At 45.4% G+C, this 15,245-nt stretch overlaps 1 protein-coding gene across 1 annotated transcript in view; it reads left to right on the plus strand.

Moving 5' to 3' along the window:
- LOC119436527 (suppressor of SWI4 1 homolog) overlaps positions 1–14,338 on the plus strand; it is a 38,728-nt gene extending 24,390 nt beyond the window's left edge. Inside the window, exons 6-8 of the mRNA XM_037703396.2 lie at positions 2,871–3,014; positions 10,427–10,602; positions 13,916–14,338. Coding sequence (XP_037559324.1) covers positions 2,871–3,014; positions 10,427–10,602; positions 13,916–14,259 — 664 coding nt within the window. The 3' untranslated portion in view covers positions 14,260–14,338. The remainder of the gene's footprint in view (positions 1–2,870; positions 3,015–10,426; positions 10,603–13,915) is intronic.
- Positions 14,339–15,245: the final 907 nt, after the last annotated feature.

A 15,245-nucleotide genomic window follows, 5' to 3' on the forward strand; every position in this document is an offset into this window, starting at 1 on the left:
AACGTCGCGAATGAACATAGTCGAACCACAAAAGGCGGTAGGGTACAATAGCACCGTAACCAGTCACAAACAGCGAAAACAGCGTCGATTCCAACCAAAAACAAGTTCTGACTTTGGTCAACTTGTCTATGGATTGGCTCAAGACGTAAAGTTACAGGTTGCCAGCGTAACGCTATAAATCCAGGATTTAGAATATTTGTTTTAAAATGCTCAATTTTGCCGTTATTCGAATGTAACGTGAGGGTCGAGTTCAGGTAACGAAAATTATGAAAAGAAAAAAACTCACATTACAATCTAATAAATACGGTAATTTTTTTATAATTTGACCTACCTTCCTTGGAAGCAGCACAGGTTCGTGTCATGGGCTTGTTCAGGTGGTCTGTACCTGTTTTTTTGGGCAAGACTGAGCATCACGAGCGATATTCTTAGTTCGATTATACAACGGTTTTGCGTGGTCGCCTCAAAGTCATATAATCGGGGTTCCACTGTATATATATACAGTGGAACCTCGATGATACGAATCTCATGGGGTCACGAAAAATATTCGTATTAGCCGAAATTTGTATCATCGAAACACAATTACAACTAGCTAAATTAAAGAGTCAGAGGTGAACTCACTCAGGCACACGCACATAAAAAGCATTTACAGTATAGATCACTTATAACGTAACCGTTGATATTGAAGAACTGGCTACAATGCGGCCTTTTCCGACTCCTGTTTACCTTCCCATAGAACTCCATGTATACGGATACCGCTTACAGTGCAGCCGCGTGAGACGAAATACTGGTTATAATGCGGCTTCCGCGGTAAAATCTCGCCGACAAGGGCGGTAGCGAGCACGCTTCTCAACGAGGTGCGCCCACCGATGGGAGAGGAGATCAATGAGGGCGATGCGGAGGAGGAGCATGAGACGTGGAGCATGAGTCCAAAGTCGTCGCCGCGTGCCGTATGTGCGAGTGAAAGTGCGCGGGGGACGCGCGCCTTCACGGACAGCGAACGCACAGCAGAGAGAAAAAGCAACTTCTGTCGCGCGAAAGGCCGTGGGGGTAAGGGAGGGAGGGGGAGGAGGGGGGCGTAGCGACGCTGTGCTACGGCACCAAATGCGTATCTTGCAACCGAGCGCAAGGGTAACTGGCGACGCAATCTCCCACGTGAAAGGATCAAAGCGGGAAGGTAGAGAGGGAGTGGGAGGGGGGAGGCTTCTACTCTGCCAACAAATGCGTTCTTGTACTTTGCGCCTGTGCCGGCTGTCGGTGTTGTCGCGCGCACCGTATCTTGAAAGCGATCTCCACACGGCTCTGACTTTTGTATGCGCTGTGCTTACGCCGCTCAGTTTCCGTTGAAGCGATAGACCGCACGAGCCTTCGCTTGCTGCGGCGCGCCCAGTCGCGGCTTCCGCGCTGTCCGCGTCTCCGCCCCAAAAGAGAAAGGGAAAACGCGTGTGACTGCTCGCTGTTCTCTTTCGCGGCCGTCGGTGGGGCGGCGTTTATTCGTATCAACCGACGTGAGTCGAAAATCGATTCGTAACAACCGTTCTCTAGCACGTTGCAAAGTAATGGTGCTCGGCCAGGACCTCAGAAAAATTCGTATCATCCGGAAATTTGTATTAGCCGTGCTCGTATCATCGAGATTCCACTGTATATATATATATATATATATATATATATATATATTAGTTTGCTTTAACCATATTATATAATTAGTACCAGTATTTGCCTGATTGTTACTGTTCTATTGGAACTGCAACTGGCGTGAAGCACCGGTCCAACCAGTTCTGGAATCTTGGTCTCTCTTATGTCCATAAAATAAAAAATTTAAATTGAAACGTACCTTGTCTGGATATAATATGAACTGATGTCCTGCCGAGTACATATTTTGTCCAGACGAGGTGGGATATCTTACCTTTAAGGGACACTGAAGAATATCTTATACTTTATTTGCTTCTGCAAATTTGGTACCAGAATCTTGGGTTCTATGCTCATATAAGTGCAAGTTTCTTGAAAAACGCATTTTGAAAAAAAAAAAAAAAATCGAAAGAGAGAGGAGCATGTACATCCTGTGCTACGAATGATGTAATGTAAGCCAATCATGAGCGAGGTGCTGGTGATTTCAGTACGGTAGCTGCTATTGGAAGCACATGAGGCCTTCGACTTGGCTCCCTTAAGTTGGTTGAACTTGCTAATGTTGCCCAAAATGGAGTTAAACGAGGGGACGTATGCATGTAAATCACTCACCACATGGCACTTGAGTAAATTCTCTCCTAAGTGCACACAAAGGACCATTGTCTGCGATGGAGTGTCTCTTCTGCATGCCGATAAAGACGTCAGACCAAAAACTGTTTCATTCTATCACATATGATTCAGGCCAAGTTTTGCATGAGCCATTCATCATTATTCTACATGAAAGGACTGATACGACGGCTTGTCAATCTTGCATTCTTTTGAAGCCTCACAGATGAAACGATTTATGAAGTATACTTTCTATCAAAATGGAATGACGTACGATAGCATTGAACCTTGGCATAGTCAATAAATGTTGACCATTCCAAAGTGTTGACCAACCACATGCTTGCTGAGTCATGAATTGCAGCAGTTCATGTCAGTGTCATTGGAGCCACTAGCTGTGGCCTCTGTTCTTGCATTTCATGGAAGAAATTGCAGCTGTGGACCCCAGCAGAATGGTGTATATTTGTATGACATGGTCTATATAATATACACCCAAAATTCAAGTGTACTTTAGGGTCCCTAAAATTGAACTTCATTTTACTCGTAGTGTATAGGGAAAAAGGTTTAAAGAAAAAGAACATTAAAAGTGTTATGGGTGTGCTCAAAGATGCCACCATTTTCATTTCACTGCAATTGTTTCTCAGGATGGTAGAGCTCGGCCCACGGATGAAACTCAAATTGGTGAAGATTGAAGAAGGCCTAATGACTGGGGAAGTTATGTACCATGCATTTGTTCAAAGAACACCCGAGGAGATGAAAGCACTTCGTGAGCGACGACTGGAACTTAAGTAAGTGTGCCGCAAAGTGTGGGTATATCAGGTTTCATGATGCATTGAGCCAATACCTAGTATTCGGCTAGGGTGCAATAGTGTAAGAAAGGAGCAATAAATGCCCTTTTGATTGTTTGTACTACTTTCGTTCCTTTGTCCCAAGAGCACGTCTGAGACCCCACAATGTAGAGCCCTTCTTGTGCTATCAGTTGTAATATGAGGCAGGTAACTTGTGATGTAGTGCTGGTGCTGAGACTGGATTTATAGTTATAGTACTATACAGTCAACGTCCGATTTTTCGGACAAGCCCAATAATTCAGATGCCTTCACAGCACCGCCATGTTCCCCATATAGTGAATGCATAAGAACGTGTGAAATTTTGGAAACAAAAAAACCATTCACCGGCTGATTTTCCTGACTTTTTGCATGATCACAGGTCCGAAACGGTATTGATCGAAGCCACCACTGTGGAAACGCCAGGCATACCTACTTTGACGTTCGCTAACAGGCTTCTTTCTCTTTAGTGCCGCGTTTTCCATTGGAACAATTCACTGCTGTCAGCAATGGCGCTGACTCTGCCTTTGGTAATCCTCGCCAATGGCTTCGAATCTTGGAAAGCACGACGCCTTGCACAATGCCAGTTCCGGAAAGTCAGCTTTGCCTCCATACAGCAGTGTTACTCGGTGAAGCATACCGAGAGTGGGAAGGAGCAGTTATCGCGGGACAATGTATTCCTGAATTATACAAGCGTGCACCTGCCGTCTCCCGTCACAGTACGAGCACCGATACGCCTAATAAGTGTACTGGCAGGCCTTCAAAGCTATTTCCGACGCGCCGATGACGATTTGAGCCCTTGGGGACAGTAAAAGGCATGCATTCATTTTTTCATGCTGCCCGATTTTTTGGGTGTTTTCCCAGCCCCTAGGGAGTCTGAAAAATCGGACGTTGACTGTATTCCTGTTGCCGTCCACTATCTTCTCCTAAGTTTGAGTGAAAGACATTCCGAATCTTGGGCCTTTTAGTTGTCCACATATGCCATTTTTTTTTTTGTCATCCTGCTGTTAGTAATGGCACGTTTATGTTTGTATGTACAGAGGGGTCCACTGTTAAAGGGAACACCGGAGCGCATGGCGTCTGCTCGGCGCCAGCACCAGCCGGTGGCTGCAACAAGTTTCGCGCAGGGGCAGTGAGCGCTGTGGGCGGTGCTCTTTTGTCGTCTGCTACCGTCTGCTGCCGCACTTCGGATAGTAGAGAAGCAAGCCTATCGCGCCTTTTTAATGTTGGCTGGTGAGTGCATGGCCACACACTGATAGCTAGCCATTGCAAAGCTGAAGGAAAATTACACGAGGCAAAATATTAACAAGCAGGTATTTTTGTCGTTTCAGCTTACAAGACAAATATATTTTTTTTTACGAATGTCTCTTTGTGGCACAGCCATATTAGAGAATACTTCTCCGTGTGTAGTGCGCATCTCATTTCTACTACTGCATATTCGAGTCGCTACAGTGCGTAGGCTGCACAAAGAATCCACAAGCGCCTTTAACGAGCATATTAATTTATAAAGAGCTGTTACATGAGTTATCGTTGAATCATGGGAATCAACGTGCGCAGTAAGCATTTTTTGAGACGGGAAAATCTTTATGAAACGAGAAGGCGAACAAAAGGCGGCACAGTCATTGCTGCTGATGTTAAGGGCATTTATCTGATTATACATCAATCCAGTCACTTTCCTTCCAGCTGGAAGGAAAGTGGCTGCGTTCAAACACGAACTGCGCGACCTGCTTGCTTCGTGACGATTCGAAAAACGGCAGCTGACCGTAGCAGACGACAAAAGAGCATCACCCACAGCGCTCACCGCGCCTGCGCGACACTTGTTGCGGCCACCGACCGGCGGTGGCACCGAGCAGACGCCGCGCGCTTCGGTGTTCCCTTTAACAGTGGACCCCTCTGTACAAGATAGAGCACTGTACAATTTAAGTGCTGCATGATATGACACAACATAAATATTGTCAAGTGTATCCATCACAGCAAAGACTCGATGTCTAAACGCTGGAGTGAGAAAGCGCGGTAGCAGCAGCGAACAAATTGACCTTTGTGCTGCCTCTTGCTTCAACACGAAATAAGAGGCGAAAACACAGCGTTCACGAAGCTATGAGCACTTGCACTCTATCCCCATTGCAGACCGCTTTGAAGATAGGCTGCCACGCCATACCTAGCAGCCCCCCTCCCTCCCTTTATTCCCCACGCGGTGCCTTGAGCGCGATCGAAGACTGTGCGCTTCCACCCCGCTTCCCTTCCTTGCACGCATGAGATTGAGCTGCCATCATCAGCTCACACTCATACGATTTCACTCGTACATACAGCATACAGCGCTGTGACCATGTTATTGCCCCTGGACTTCATACGGAACATCACGGCGACGACGACGGCAGAGATGCGCCTGGAGTGACCATGAATGCTATCGCAATAAAGACAGATTGGAATAATTTTACGTTATACCAGCCCAGGGTTGATTGCGGCTATATAGGTCTGCGGTGACATATCGTGACCCAGAAATTATGTTAGCGCATCGATTGGACACATAATTTGAGAACATTTCCCACTATCTTCATGAGCGTCGGCGCGCGAATATATAGTTCGATTGTAGTTCCACTGATGTTTTCGGCTTTACAGGAAAACATGCACCGTGCCGCTGCTCAACCCACTCTTCCTTATTCTAGTATGCTATAGCTACAAAGCGTGCTTCTAGTATGCGTTTTGTGTTGGTTTATTCTCTGTTTCATCGTGGTTTCGAAGTGCGCTGCCATATTCCATTATTCCAACAAAATTCAGATTGGCCTGCTCTAAAACTGCTCCAAAATGAAATTTACTCTGCTCCAAGCTGCTCCAAAATGAAATTTTGTCTGCGCCAAACTGTTCCAAAACCCAATTTTACTTGCTTCAAAAATTGCTCCAAAATGACTTTGGGCAGTCCCACCCCTGGACATGCTCCAAAGTGTCTTTAAAGGGACATTAAAGGCAAATATAACCACAAGCTAAAGTGATGGATTATTTCTCGTGAACGTCTATGGCGTCAATATTATCGCGAACAGAGCTTTAATAATCGAGAAATTGACCTAATTACAGGACACGATTTGAAACTCCCCTGGGACATTCAAGTACTAGCCTGATGACGTAAGCACTCCTCACTAAAAAAAAAATAATAATAAGCAATTGTTACACGTTTGTACAAGGTTAATGCGAAAGCCTGATTGCACTCTTGGCACACTTTTTGGCACGATTAAGATAATTTTATGAAGAATTGTGGCAATTGTGTGCCAAGTGTGCTATCAGGCTTTCGCCTTCACGTTTTACAAATTTGTAACACTTGCCTAATTTTTTTTTTGTACCATCTCTGGTCGAAGGTTCGTACTCGGAGCGCACGACTGAATTCGCCGAAATCCCCGCATCTACTGGTAGTTGGCCAGATCTGTCAGCACCTTCACAGAGAGAGGGGCAGTATGGGAATGCTGGCATGATGAGCAGCATCGGAACCAGCTGTGGAAGATGGCGACAACGAACGCGCAAACGGTGGCACGAGTGTGTCTCTGTGACGTGTGCAATCACGCACGCACAAGGCACACCTTTAGTAAGCCAGAACCGTGGAGAAGCTGTGGCTTCAGGAAAGCGTGCTCATCTTGCACGCGGAGGCCTGGGTTCAATTCTCACCCAGACCGAAATGTACCAAATGTTCTTTTCGAAGCCACTGATTAACTTTGTTTACAGGAACCTCCTTGAGAAATGTGATGTCAACCCGAGCATTTGTTGACGTGTTTGTGGGCTTCTTCAATTTTCGGAGTCCTGGCAGCCCGCTGGTAGCCAGATGGCAGCCATTTAGTTCCGGTCCCGATAGGAAGTCACGTGATCTGGGATCCCAAGACAACCCGAAGTTGCCCGTAGTTTGCAAAATCAAACAGCCGGGCAGCTGGCGGCGGGATAAATGTAAACATACTAGCAGCATGTCATCGGCCGGTGTGGCCGGCGTGCGCTCGGCATAATCGGTCTATTTATGAGTTTCCAGCTTGAAAATATACAGCTGCATTCGGGAATACGATCACTTTTGCGGGATTTCGTGCGACTAGGCATCTCATTTTTCACAGCGTAACATACGGCCTGCGACGCGTTCGATGCCAAGACGCAAAATCGCATGTAAATAATCGCGAAAGCGATCGCTCGAGAATGCCTCGAGGAGGTCGGCCACCGGCGACATTTGAACTCATTTGACAAGACACGAAAAAGCAGGTACGTCCTATACGTGTAAAATTGCGTGCAGATCGACATGCTTAAAAACGAGTTGGGGTGCGGTTGGCGCATGAAAATGCACGCCGCCTGTGACCAGCGAAAAGCTTTACACGAAAAATAGTATTGATCGATCATGAGAGCAATAAAGCTAATGTACGTGTGGCCATTACTGATCTCATCCAGTGCATTCCTTTAACATCAACGGCCTATATAGTATCGTTAGAATGTATCGGTTTCGAGCTGCCAACCAAGCATTCGATGTAGAGACGGAGCGAACGTGGGCTAGCTGCGATGCTTTTGCTAACTGCAGAAAAAGAAAATATCGCCGCATATACGCGAGCAATGTGGAAAGGGATACCGCCAGAGAAAGATGAACCAAAAAGGCACCGCAATGTGTGAGAATAAGCATCTACAACTCGGACAACTTGCGCGGAACAAAATGAAAATACCATGCAAGCATGATTAACAGCGCCGCACGCGCTGTACACGGCCGGGAAGAAGCATTCACAGGATACACACACACAAAAGAAAGTTTCAAATGGTTCGCCGCCGCTCCTATGGCACCACCTCACATGGCGGAATGGTGCGTTAGAACCCTAGTAAGATAACGCTAGAAGTAACACAATCAGCGATCCACGCACCACACTGACGTCGGGAATCGCGCCGACGAGTACGCGAGACGAAGTCCGGAAACCATGTCAGCTCCGGCGGCGTGCGCTAGCGTTCGACACAAGCCAGTTGGCTGAGCGAGATAAAAGTCCTCAAGCGCCCGCGCTGCAATCTGTCAAGTCCCCACAAAGATGGCGAGTGCTCATCACCTCTTTTTGTCGTCTGCTAGTCGGAGAACTTCCAGAGAGCAGCCAGACCAAAATCGTCCTAGCTAGTTCTGGCAGCCCGTGGGTAGCCAGAACTGTCCAGGTTGAGAAAAACGAAGGCGCTCTGGCTGGCTCTGATAGCCCGCGGGTAGCCAGAAGTGGAAAATCGATGAGGCCCAGTCTTTGCTGCTTTGGCCATTTTTCGTCACAGCGCAGTTTTGCCAAGGTCACCGCCAACGTAGACATTTAAGGCCTTAATACTTCTGTGACTAGTGCTCAACCACTCGTTATAAAATGATCATTGCATTGCATTTAAGGCGGAACAAAATGCTACTTATCCAGTTCTATTTGAATTTTAGAAAAATGTACTCATTGACGTCACTCTTGACAGTGACGCAGGTGGTCGAAAGGTTTCGTTTTCGCTTGACTCTGCACTGCCTGTGCTTTCGCGTTTCAATAGTTTCGTTATCGGGCATTGCTGCGCTGGTTTTGTTGGTTTGCAAAACTCACACAAGCTGCAAGTAGCAGAGAATTGCACCTCCATCTGATGTCATGGATTCACCGAAAGCAGCTGCTGCGGCGAATTCAACTGTGTTGTGACAGTGCTCTGTCTTGGCTCAGTTTCCTCCATGACCGCGTGTATGCGTGTTGCGCTAAAAACTGTAGCGCCGTCTGTAGGCAATCTCTAATCGGGTCCTGCATTTAGTACCTCAATATCTTGATTACTCGCTTTGTTCACGATAATATTGATGCTTTAGGCGCTCTCGAGCATGCATGTATCAGTTAAGCTTGACCTAATATTTGCCTTTAATGTCCCTTTAAACTTGCTCTCACCAGAGCACACGTAGTTTAACATACTGATGTATACGGTTTTCTTGTGAATACTCAAGTTGTGTGCACAGTGCAGTGCGAGTTACTTAACATGGTAGTGTGGGTTCAAGAGACTATTGCCCTAGGCTGGTGATCTGGCATAGCGCATCACCAACATTCTGAGCATCACCAACATTCTGCATTGGGCCCACAGGGCCCAAATGCAAAATACTATATATATTTTTGTTCACTACTGTACATTTTTTTTCACCAATTTTCACTTGCAGTGCTGACACAACTTTCAGTCATGTCTGCGATATGGCTGGGTACTGTGTAGGTAGGAGTCAGATGTGCAGCAGCATGTGGTTCATGTGCGCGAAACAAGAAAATGAAATGCCATGCTGCTCAAAAACACCTGCCACAAGTTGACCTGTCTTATTTGACAACCATGAAGTGCAAAACACAAGACCAAAAGGAAGACAAATGGGGGGACAAGCACTTGCCCCGTCCATCTCATCTTCATTTTAGGTCATCCTGTGTTTTGCTTGCACTCCAGCACTGTCAAATAACATTTACCAACTCTCCTCAAAATATACTTTTCTAAAATTGACCTGCCATCATTGCTGCGGCTTGTGCTGCTCCATAACAAACTTTTCATAAAGCAGATCAGAAATGTGCCATAAAAGCATTCGTCCTATAAAAACTCTCCGGAATTTTCCAGCCAACAAGTGACAGTGAATGACACTGCATATGTGGTAATTTGTATCCGTCCGTCGTGACAAACAGTGTTGCGGATGGTTAGGCGCAACGTTTGCTTGCCCCATCATCTGCATACATACTCCATATAGCAGGTGGTACAGGGTACAATAGATACATTGCAGACTGACACTATCTGCATATTGCCTTCTCTGATTGGCTGATGTGACCCATAGCTTTGACCTACGCTGCAGGTAAAATGGGACACCAACTGTAGGTTGCATTAACTAATTGAACGAGGCATGTTTCAGCCTGGAGCCAACGTTTTGATGAGGAGAATTGTCTTCATCAAGGCAACAACTGCTGCAGTTCCAACAAGTCTCCTTGTTGGAACATTGGCACCAGCCCGAGACATTCCTTTTTTGATCACTTTGTCTCAGTCTTCCTGTGAACATCTGTCTTCTCAATAGGTCGCATTGTGCCACAATATATTGTCTACACGCAACTCGCAACAGAAAGGTGCAGGGGAAGGTAGTGTTCATAATGATTTTGATAGCTGTGAAAGGTTTGCGTCAGGGTTGTCATTTGAGTAAGTAAGCTACCATAAGTTGGCATAGTGAGGCTGAAAGAGTTGTAGATCCAACTCGCATTGCGACATAATGATAGTGACAGGGTGCAAAAATGCCTGTGCACTTAACTGTTCACTACCCAGGTTGTGAAAAATAAGCCGGAGTCTTCCACTGTTCACATGTAGTTTTGATATATAAAACTACATTAGCTACATCAACAATTTAGTGCAACCTGATGCAGTGGTATCCTCCATTGCAGGAAGCTTAAGGAGAAGCGCAAACAGGAACAAGAAGAGAACAAGCGCAGAAAGGAAGCTTTGGTCGAGGGTGAGCAGGACATGAATCAAGGGAGTGATGCAGATGCAGAAGTGGAGAGTGAGGATGATGATGACCAAGACTGGTACCGCCAGGAAGTGGATGATCCTGATGAGGACGGTGAGTTTTTAATGGCTTGTTTGTTGTGATGTTGCATCTTTACCCATGGTAAGCCCCCATATTGATTAGGTGGATTTTGTAATGACAAAAGTTTGAACTTTGCAGTTATATTTAATTTTCAAATACTTGCTGAACATGCCTGTGATGACCAACCTGTTATCACATCAGCACGGTGCATACGGTATGTGAGCTTGTTACACTTTTTTGTGAGGAAGAAACAGCAAAAAGACGGAAAAATAGCTTTGTCCTTAAGCTATTGTCTAGAGGTGTGTGATACTCAATTTTGAATCGAGTAGGGAACGGAATAATTAATTTAAGGATATCTAGTATTCGGTTTTTTGAATATTTGGTATATTCTGTGAATGTCCCGGCCGTGGTCAGTGCCTTGATGCATGCAGTGTCCCCACGGTGCGCAATCTATCAGTACAAGGTTCAGCCAGGTTGACTGGACTGATCAAAACGATTAACGCTCCACAAACAGAGCGAGCCACAAAAATCAGCACGTGTGGAAAGGACGGAAGCATGTGTGAAGATCAGGCTCATTAGCCACTGGAAGCAGTGGTAGGGGGGTGAATCTTCCTATACGTCCCATTGGTTCTCCTATAGCAGACGTTCAGCCGACGCTAGCGCCAAGGCGCACTTCAGTTAGGCCCTAGTGGATGGATGACGGTACTACGGTGGGAAAAAAAAAGAAAAAAAAGAAAAGTAGCGCGATATTCTTTTACCCTCCCCCTTTCGCTATAGCACTTTTTCTCTTCCTTTTTTATAACCTTGTTCCGCTGGTTTCTCCTTTCCCTCATGACTTTCCCATCCACCTCCCATGCCTCGCCTCACCCTCCCCTCATGCCTCGCACAATGCTCTTTTCTTTTTTTTCTGTAGCTGTCGGTGGCGCGATTTTTATTTATTTTGTTGTTGTTGTCGCGGGCGTTATCAGACGCACCGCCGGACCAAAGCGCGCGCTCCGCTCTTGTCCGGCCGTGCCATTCGTGCATTCGTGCTGCAGTGGATTCTTTTTTCGTTTTCATGCACGCAGTCGCATTCATTATTACAATCAAGAAAGCATGTGCCCAAATTGTATTAAAAAAATAATTCCACTTACAACACAACAGTTCTTTGGACTCACTTTATTTCGTTCGTTTGCAAAAACCAGAATTGGAGCAGACAGTGCAACACACTATAGAATGAAAGAAAACGCGGATGGTGTTTCATGCACGCACATGTAAAAAACGTTTATTGTAATTGCTCTAATGGCCAATGCGCAGAATAGCTTCTCACGGCCTGCTTCTCGCTCGGTCCATAAAATCCACCTCCGTGAAGTGCGCCGAGCATATTCTGCGGTTGTTGACCTTGTCTCTGGGCAAACCCATTAGGTCCATCCTTCCAGCGTAGGTTAAAAACGCTTCCATCCTGAAGAACAGTGAAGATCATAAATTATAACATCGCAGTTGGAACATACAAAACTGAGCTCGATTCGCGTCACGGCAGAGTACTAGTTGTGATATGTCAACTTTAATTCTCAGAAACGTATTTTTAAACTATGGCGACCAATTAGCTAGAAATAAGTGCAAAGCGCACACCTACACACGTGTTCCTTGCTATACGCACAGGTGGTACTACAATTATAAGGAGCTTTATGTTCGCTGCTTGTTGACATAACGGTTTACTGCATTGTTGTGGTGTTTTCAAATCGGCTAGCTGCTGCCTCACCACCGGACAGCCATGGTTGACTGCGCACAATTACAATTACTATCAAAAATAAAAACCGGGAAGTAAACTGCACAGTGCTCACCTGTTGTCTTTAGGGATGCGGTAGAATTTCACGTCGCATGACTCGCTTCGTCTTGATGTGTTCGCACACCATTGAACCATACACTAACAGCGACAGCTGCGAGACATTGCGGGGAAAAGCCGAGAAACGTGCAATGGTAGGGTACCACACGGACCACACTGCTAGCACGGAAGGCAAAAACAGCAACAGGACAGAAGGAGAGGAGAAAAATGCTTGCTTCTGGCTTTGGTGTTAGCATTTTTTGCTAGCATACTATCCACTCATGCTCAGAGGGAAATGCAACAGGACAGAAGGAGAGGAGAAAAATGCTTGCTTCTGGTAGCTGGGCGGTTGCATGGTTTTGTCCTTTGTCCTGGTTTTCATATTGCCCGTTTTCTACAGAAGAACAAAAATGCTATATTTACTGCAATTGATTCAATTTTGTGCATCGTGTACGCACCTCGTCAACATATAATATGCTGTGTGCCTGGGCATAGAAGCATCAACGGTAATGTGCTAGCTGATCATATTGCCTCATCCATAACAACAAAGCTGAGCAATTTTACCATAGGTGATCCTGCCAGATTTGAAGCCTTTCCTACAGGAGAAATCGAGTAGTTATTGGAAACATACGTGGTACACTGAAACCCTTAATAAACCCTATGTTATTAGAGCGCTTTAGCGTGCCTGGTATTTCGGTATACACAATGGTGTTTGCGTAATAGGGTATTGAATTCCGAATGCTAGTAGCAACGTCTTGTGACATTTAGTTTAACCCCACTGCTTTAGACATGTTTTCGTGTTTCTTCAGTTTTCTGTAGAAACATACAAGAAGGCAACATGTTCAAAAATTACAATTAAAAATTTTTCGTCAGCAGTGAAGCAGAATACACTTAGTGACTAATATAATAGCTCTGTGTTTGTCTAGTTGAGCCTTGTGCCCCCAGGTTGTGCCACCAGTCTGGCCGCTCAAGTTTACCCTCTGTTACACAGTTATTCGCAAACGATACAGGAATACCAGACATGCTAAAGCTCTCTATTAAGCCAAACTTCGTAAATGGGCCATCTATAGCAAGAATGCGATGAACTGATGTTATTTTCTGTCGTCGTAGAATAGGCCATATGTATGGCACACACTCCTCCTCATTGGCCAGATCTTTTACTCTGAGGCAATGAATACAGAAACCTTTCATTCCTTTTCCTTGCACTGTAAGTTCTAGAACAAGGCAGCACAATATTAAATGCCAACAAAGTGATGGCTGAGCACTGTAAGGCTAGGTCTGCCTGTGCCTAGCACCATCCTATTCTTCTTCTCTCAGCACTGTTTAACCTTCATTGCCAAAGTGCTTCATGAAGATTAAAAGAACTTTGCTGTCAGTAGCCTCTATATGGTACTGCAACGTACCTCAAAAGTTCTCCATGCATGCATTGTGGCTAGGTAGCAATGATGAAAGAGGCCACATGGAAGGGCATACATAGCTGTTGCCTGTACATTCTAGAGGTTGTGGCAGTAAACACCTGAATATTCATTGTTTATGTTTCAGATGCACCACCAAAAGCCAAAAGAGCTAATAAGAAGGGAAGTGTCATTATAGCTGGGAAGTCTCGCATGCTGAAGAAGCACCACAACCAGCGAAGTGGGCAAACGAGAAAGAGGCCAGCAGCACTGAAGGACAAGGGCGATGGAGAGGAACAGCAGGGGGATAAGAAGGCAAAGAAGCACAAACTGTCCGACTTTGAGGTGATGATGCAGCGGCGCAAGAAGCGCAAGAAGTTGAAAGAAAAGGTCAAGGAGAAGCGGTTGCGCTCACAGAAGGTGGCCAAGCTTCGGGCTCAACAGAAGCAGGATGTGCCTTTTAAGAAGGCCAAACACAAAAGAAGCCGTTAAAGGACAAATATGTATTTCAAGGGTGGCTGTACATTACGCTGAGGGAAATGTATAGGAAAATAAAAGAATTGCCGGCCAGTCCTGGGTAATTTTTTTGGGGGGGGGGGCAGTAAGATGCTTTTGATCTGTGAAGTGATGCCCGACTTTCTGGATTGAAGTTTATTCGTCGGGACTGCTTACGGGAACGGGAGCAGAGGCTGAAGGCTACATAGCTCTTGACAAAAGTCTAACGACATCTTGTTGAGCGAAGAGTACTGTGTAACTTCTGTATTTGGACAGCATATTACCTTTGTCTCTTTGATGGTTAGACTAATAGTTTCTTTACCCTAGGACATGCAAAAGTAAGTTTTGAATCTCAGTTGTTATGTTAACAAGCTTGAAATGCAACCTCCCACTGACAAAGCAATGGTAAGAAAACTTAGACTAGTCCTTCATTGAAATATATTGGCTGCGATGCGAGTGTAAAAAATGCTCTTGTGAAGCAGCAACTTTTTTTTTTGGTGCGCCCTCACAAATGCAAATCTGTAGACGTGAAGTCTTCTACACAAGCTACTGCTTACAGCCAAAGTTGTTTGCATGTTTTTTTGTTTTTTTTTTGTGATGCAGTGTTGCTCTTCGTATGACACGTTAAAGAACCCTAGGTGGTCAAAGTTAATTCAGAGTCCGCCACTATGGCATGCCTCATAATCATATGGTGGTTTTGACACTTAAAACCTCAGAATTAAAAAAAAATTTATTGAGATGCTGTCAGTCGGGTGCACTCACTCGCGTTCAAACTCTCTTCCACTAACACGTACCAGCACCCACTCACATTCATACTCGTGTTTCTTCGCACTCACTGGCACTCGTTTCTGTATATACTAACATCCACTCACTCCCTTTATCACTCAGTCATACTCGCACTCATGATTGTGAAATGAATATGAGTGAATACGCAGGTGTCAGCATGTAGACATTGGTCACATGGAAATTTAGTAACGTATTGT

The sequence above is a fragment of the Dermacentor silvarum genome, chromosome 1, assembly GCF_013339745.2.
Source record: "Dermacentor silvarum isolate Dsil-2018 chromosome 1, BIME_Dsil_1.4, whole genome shotgun sequence".
Lineage (NCBI taxonomy): Eukaryota > Metazoa > Arthropoda > Arachnida > Ixodida > Ixodidae > Dermacentor > Dermacentor silvarum.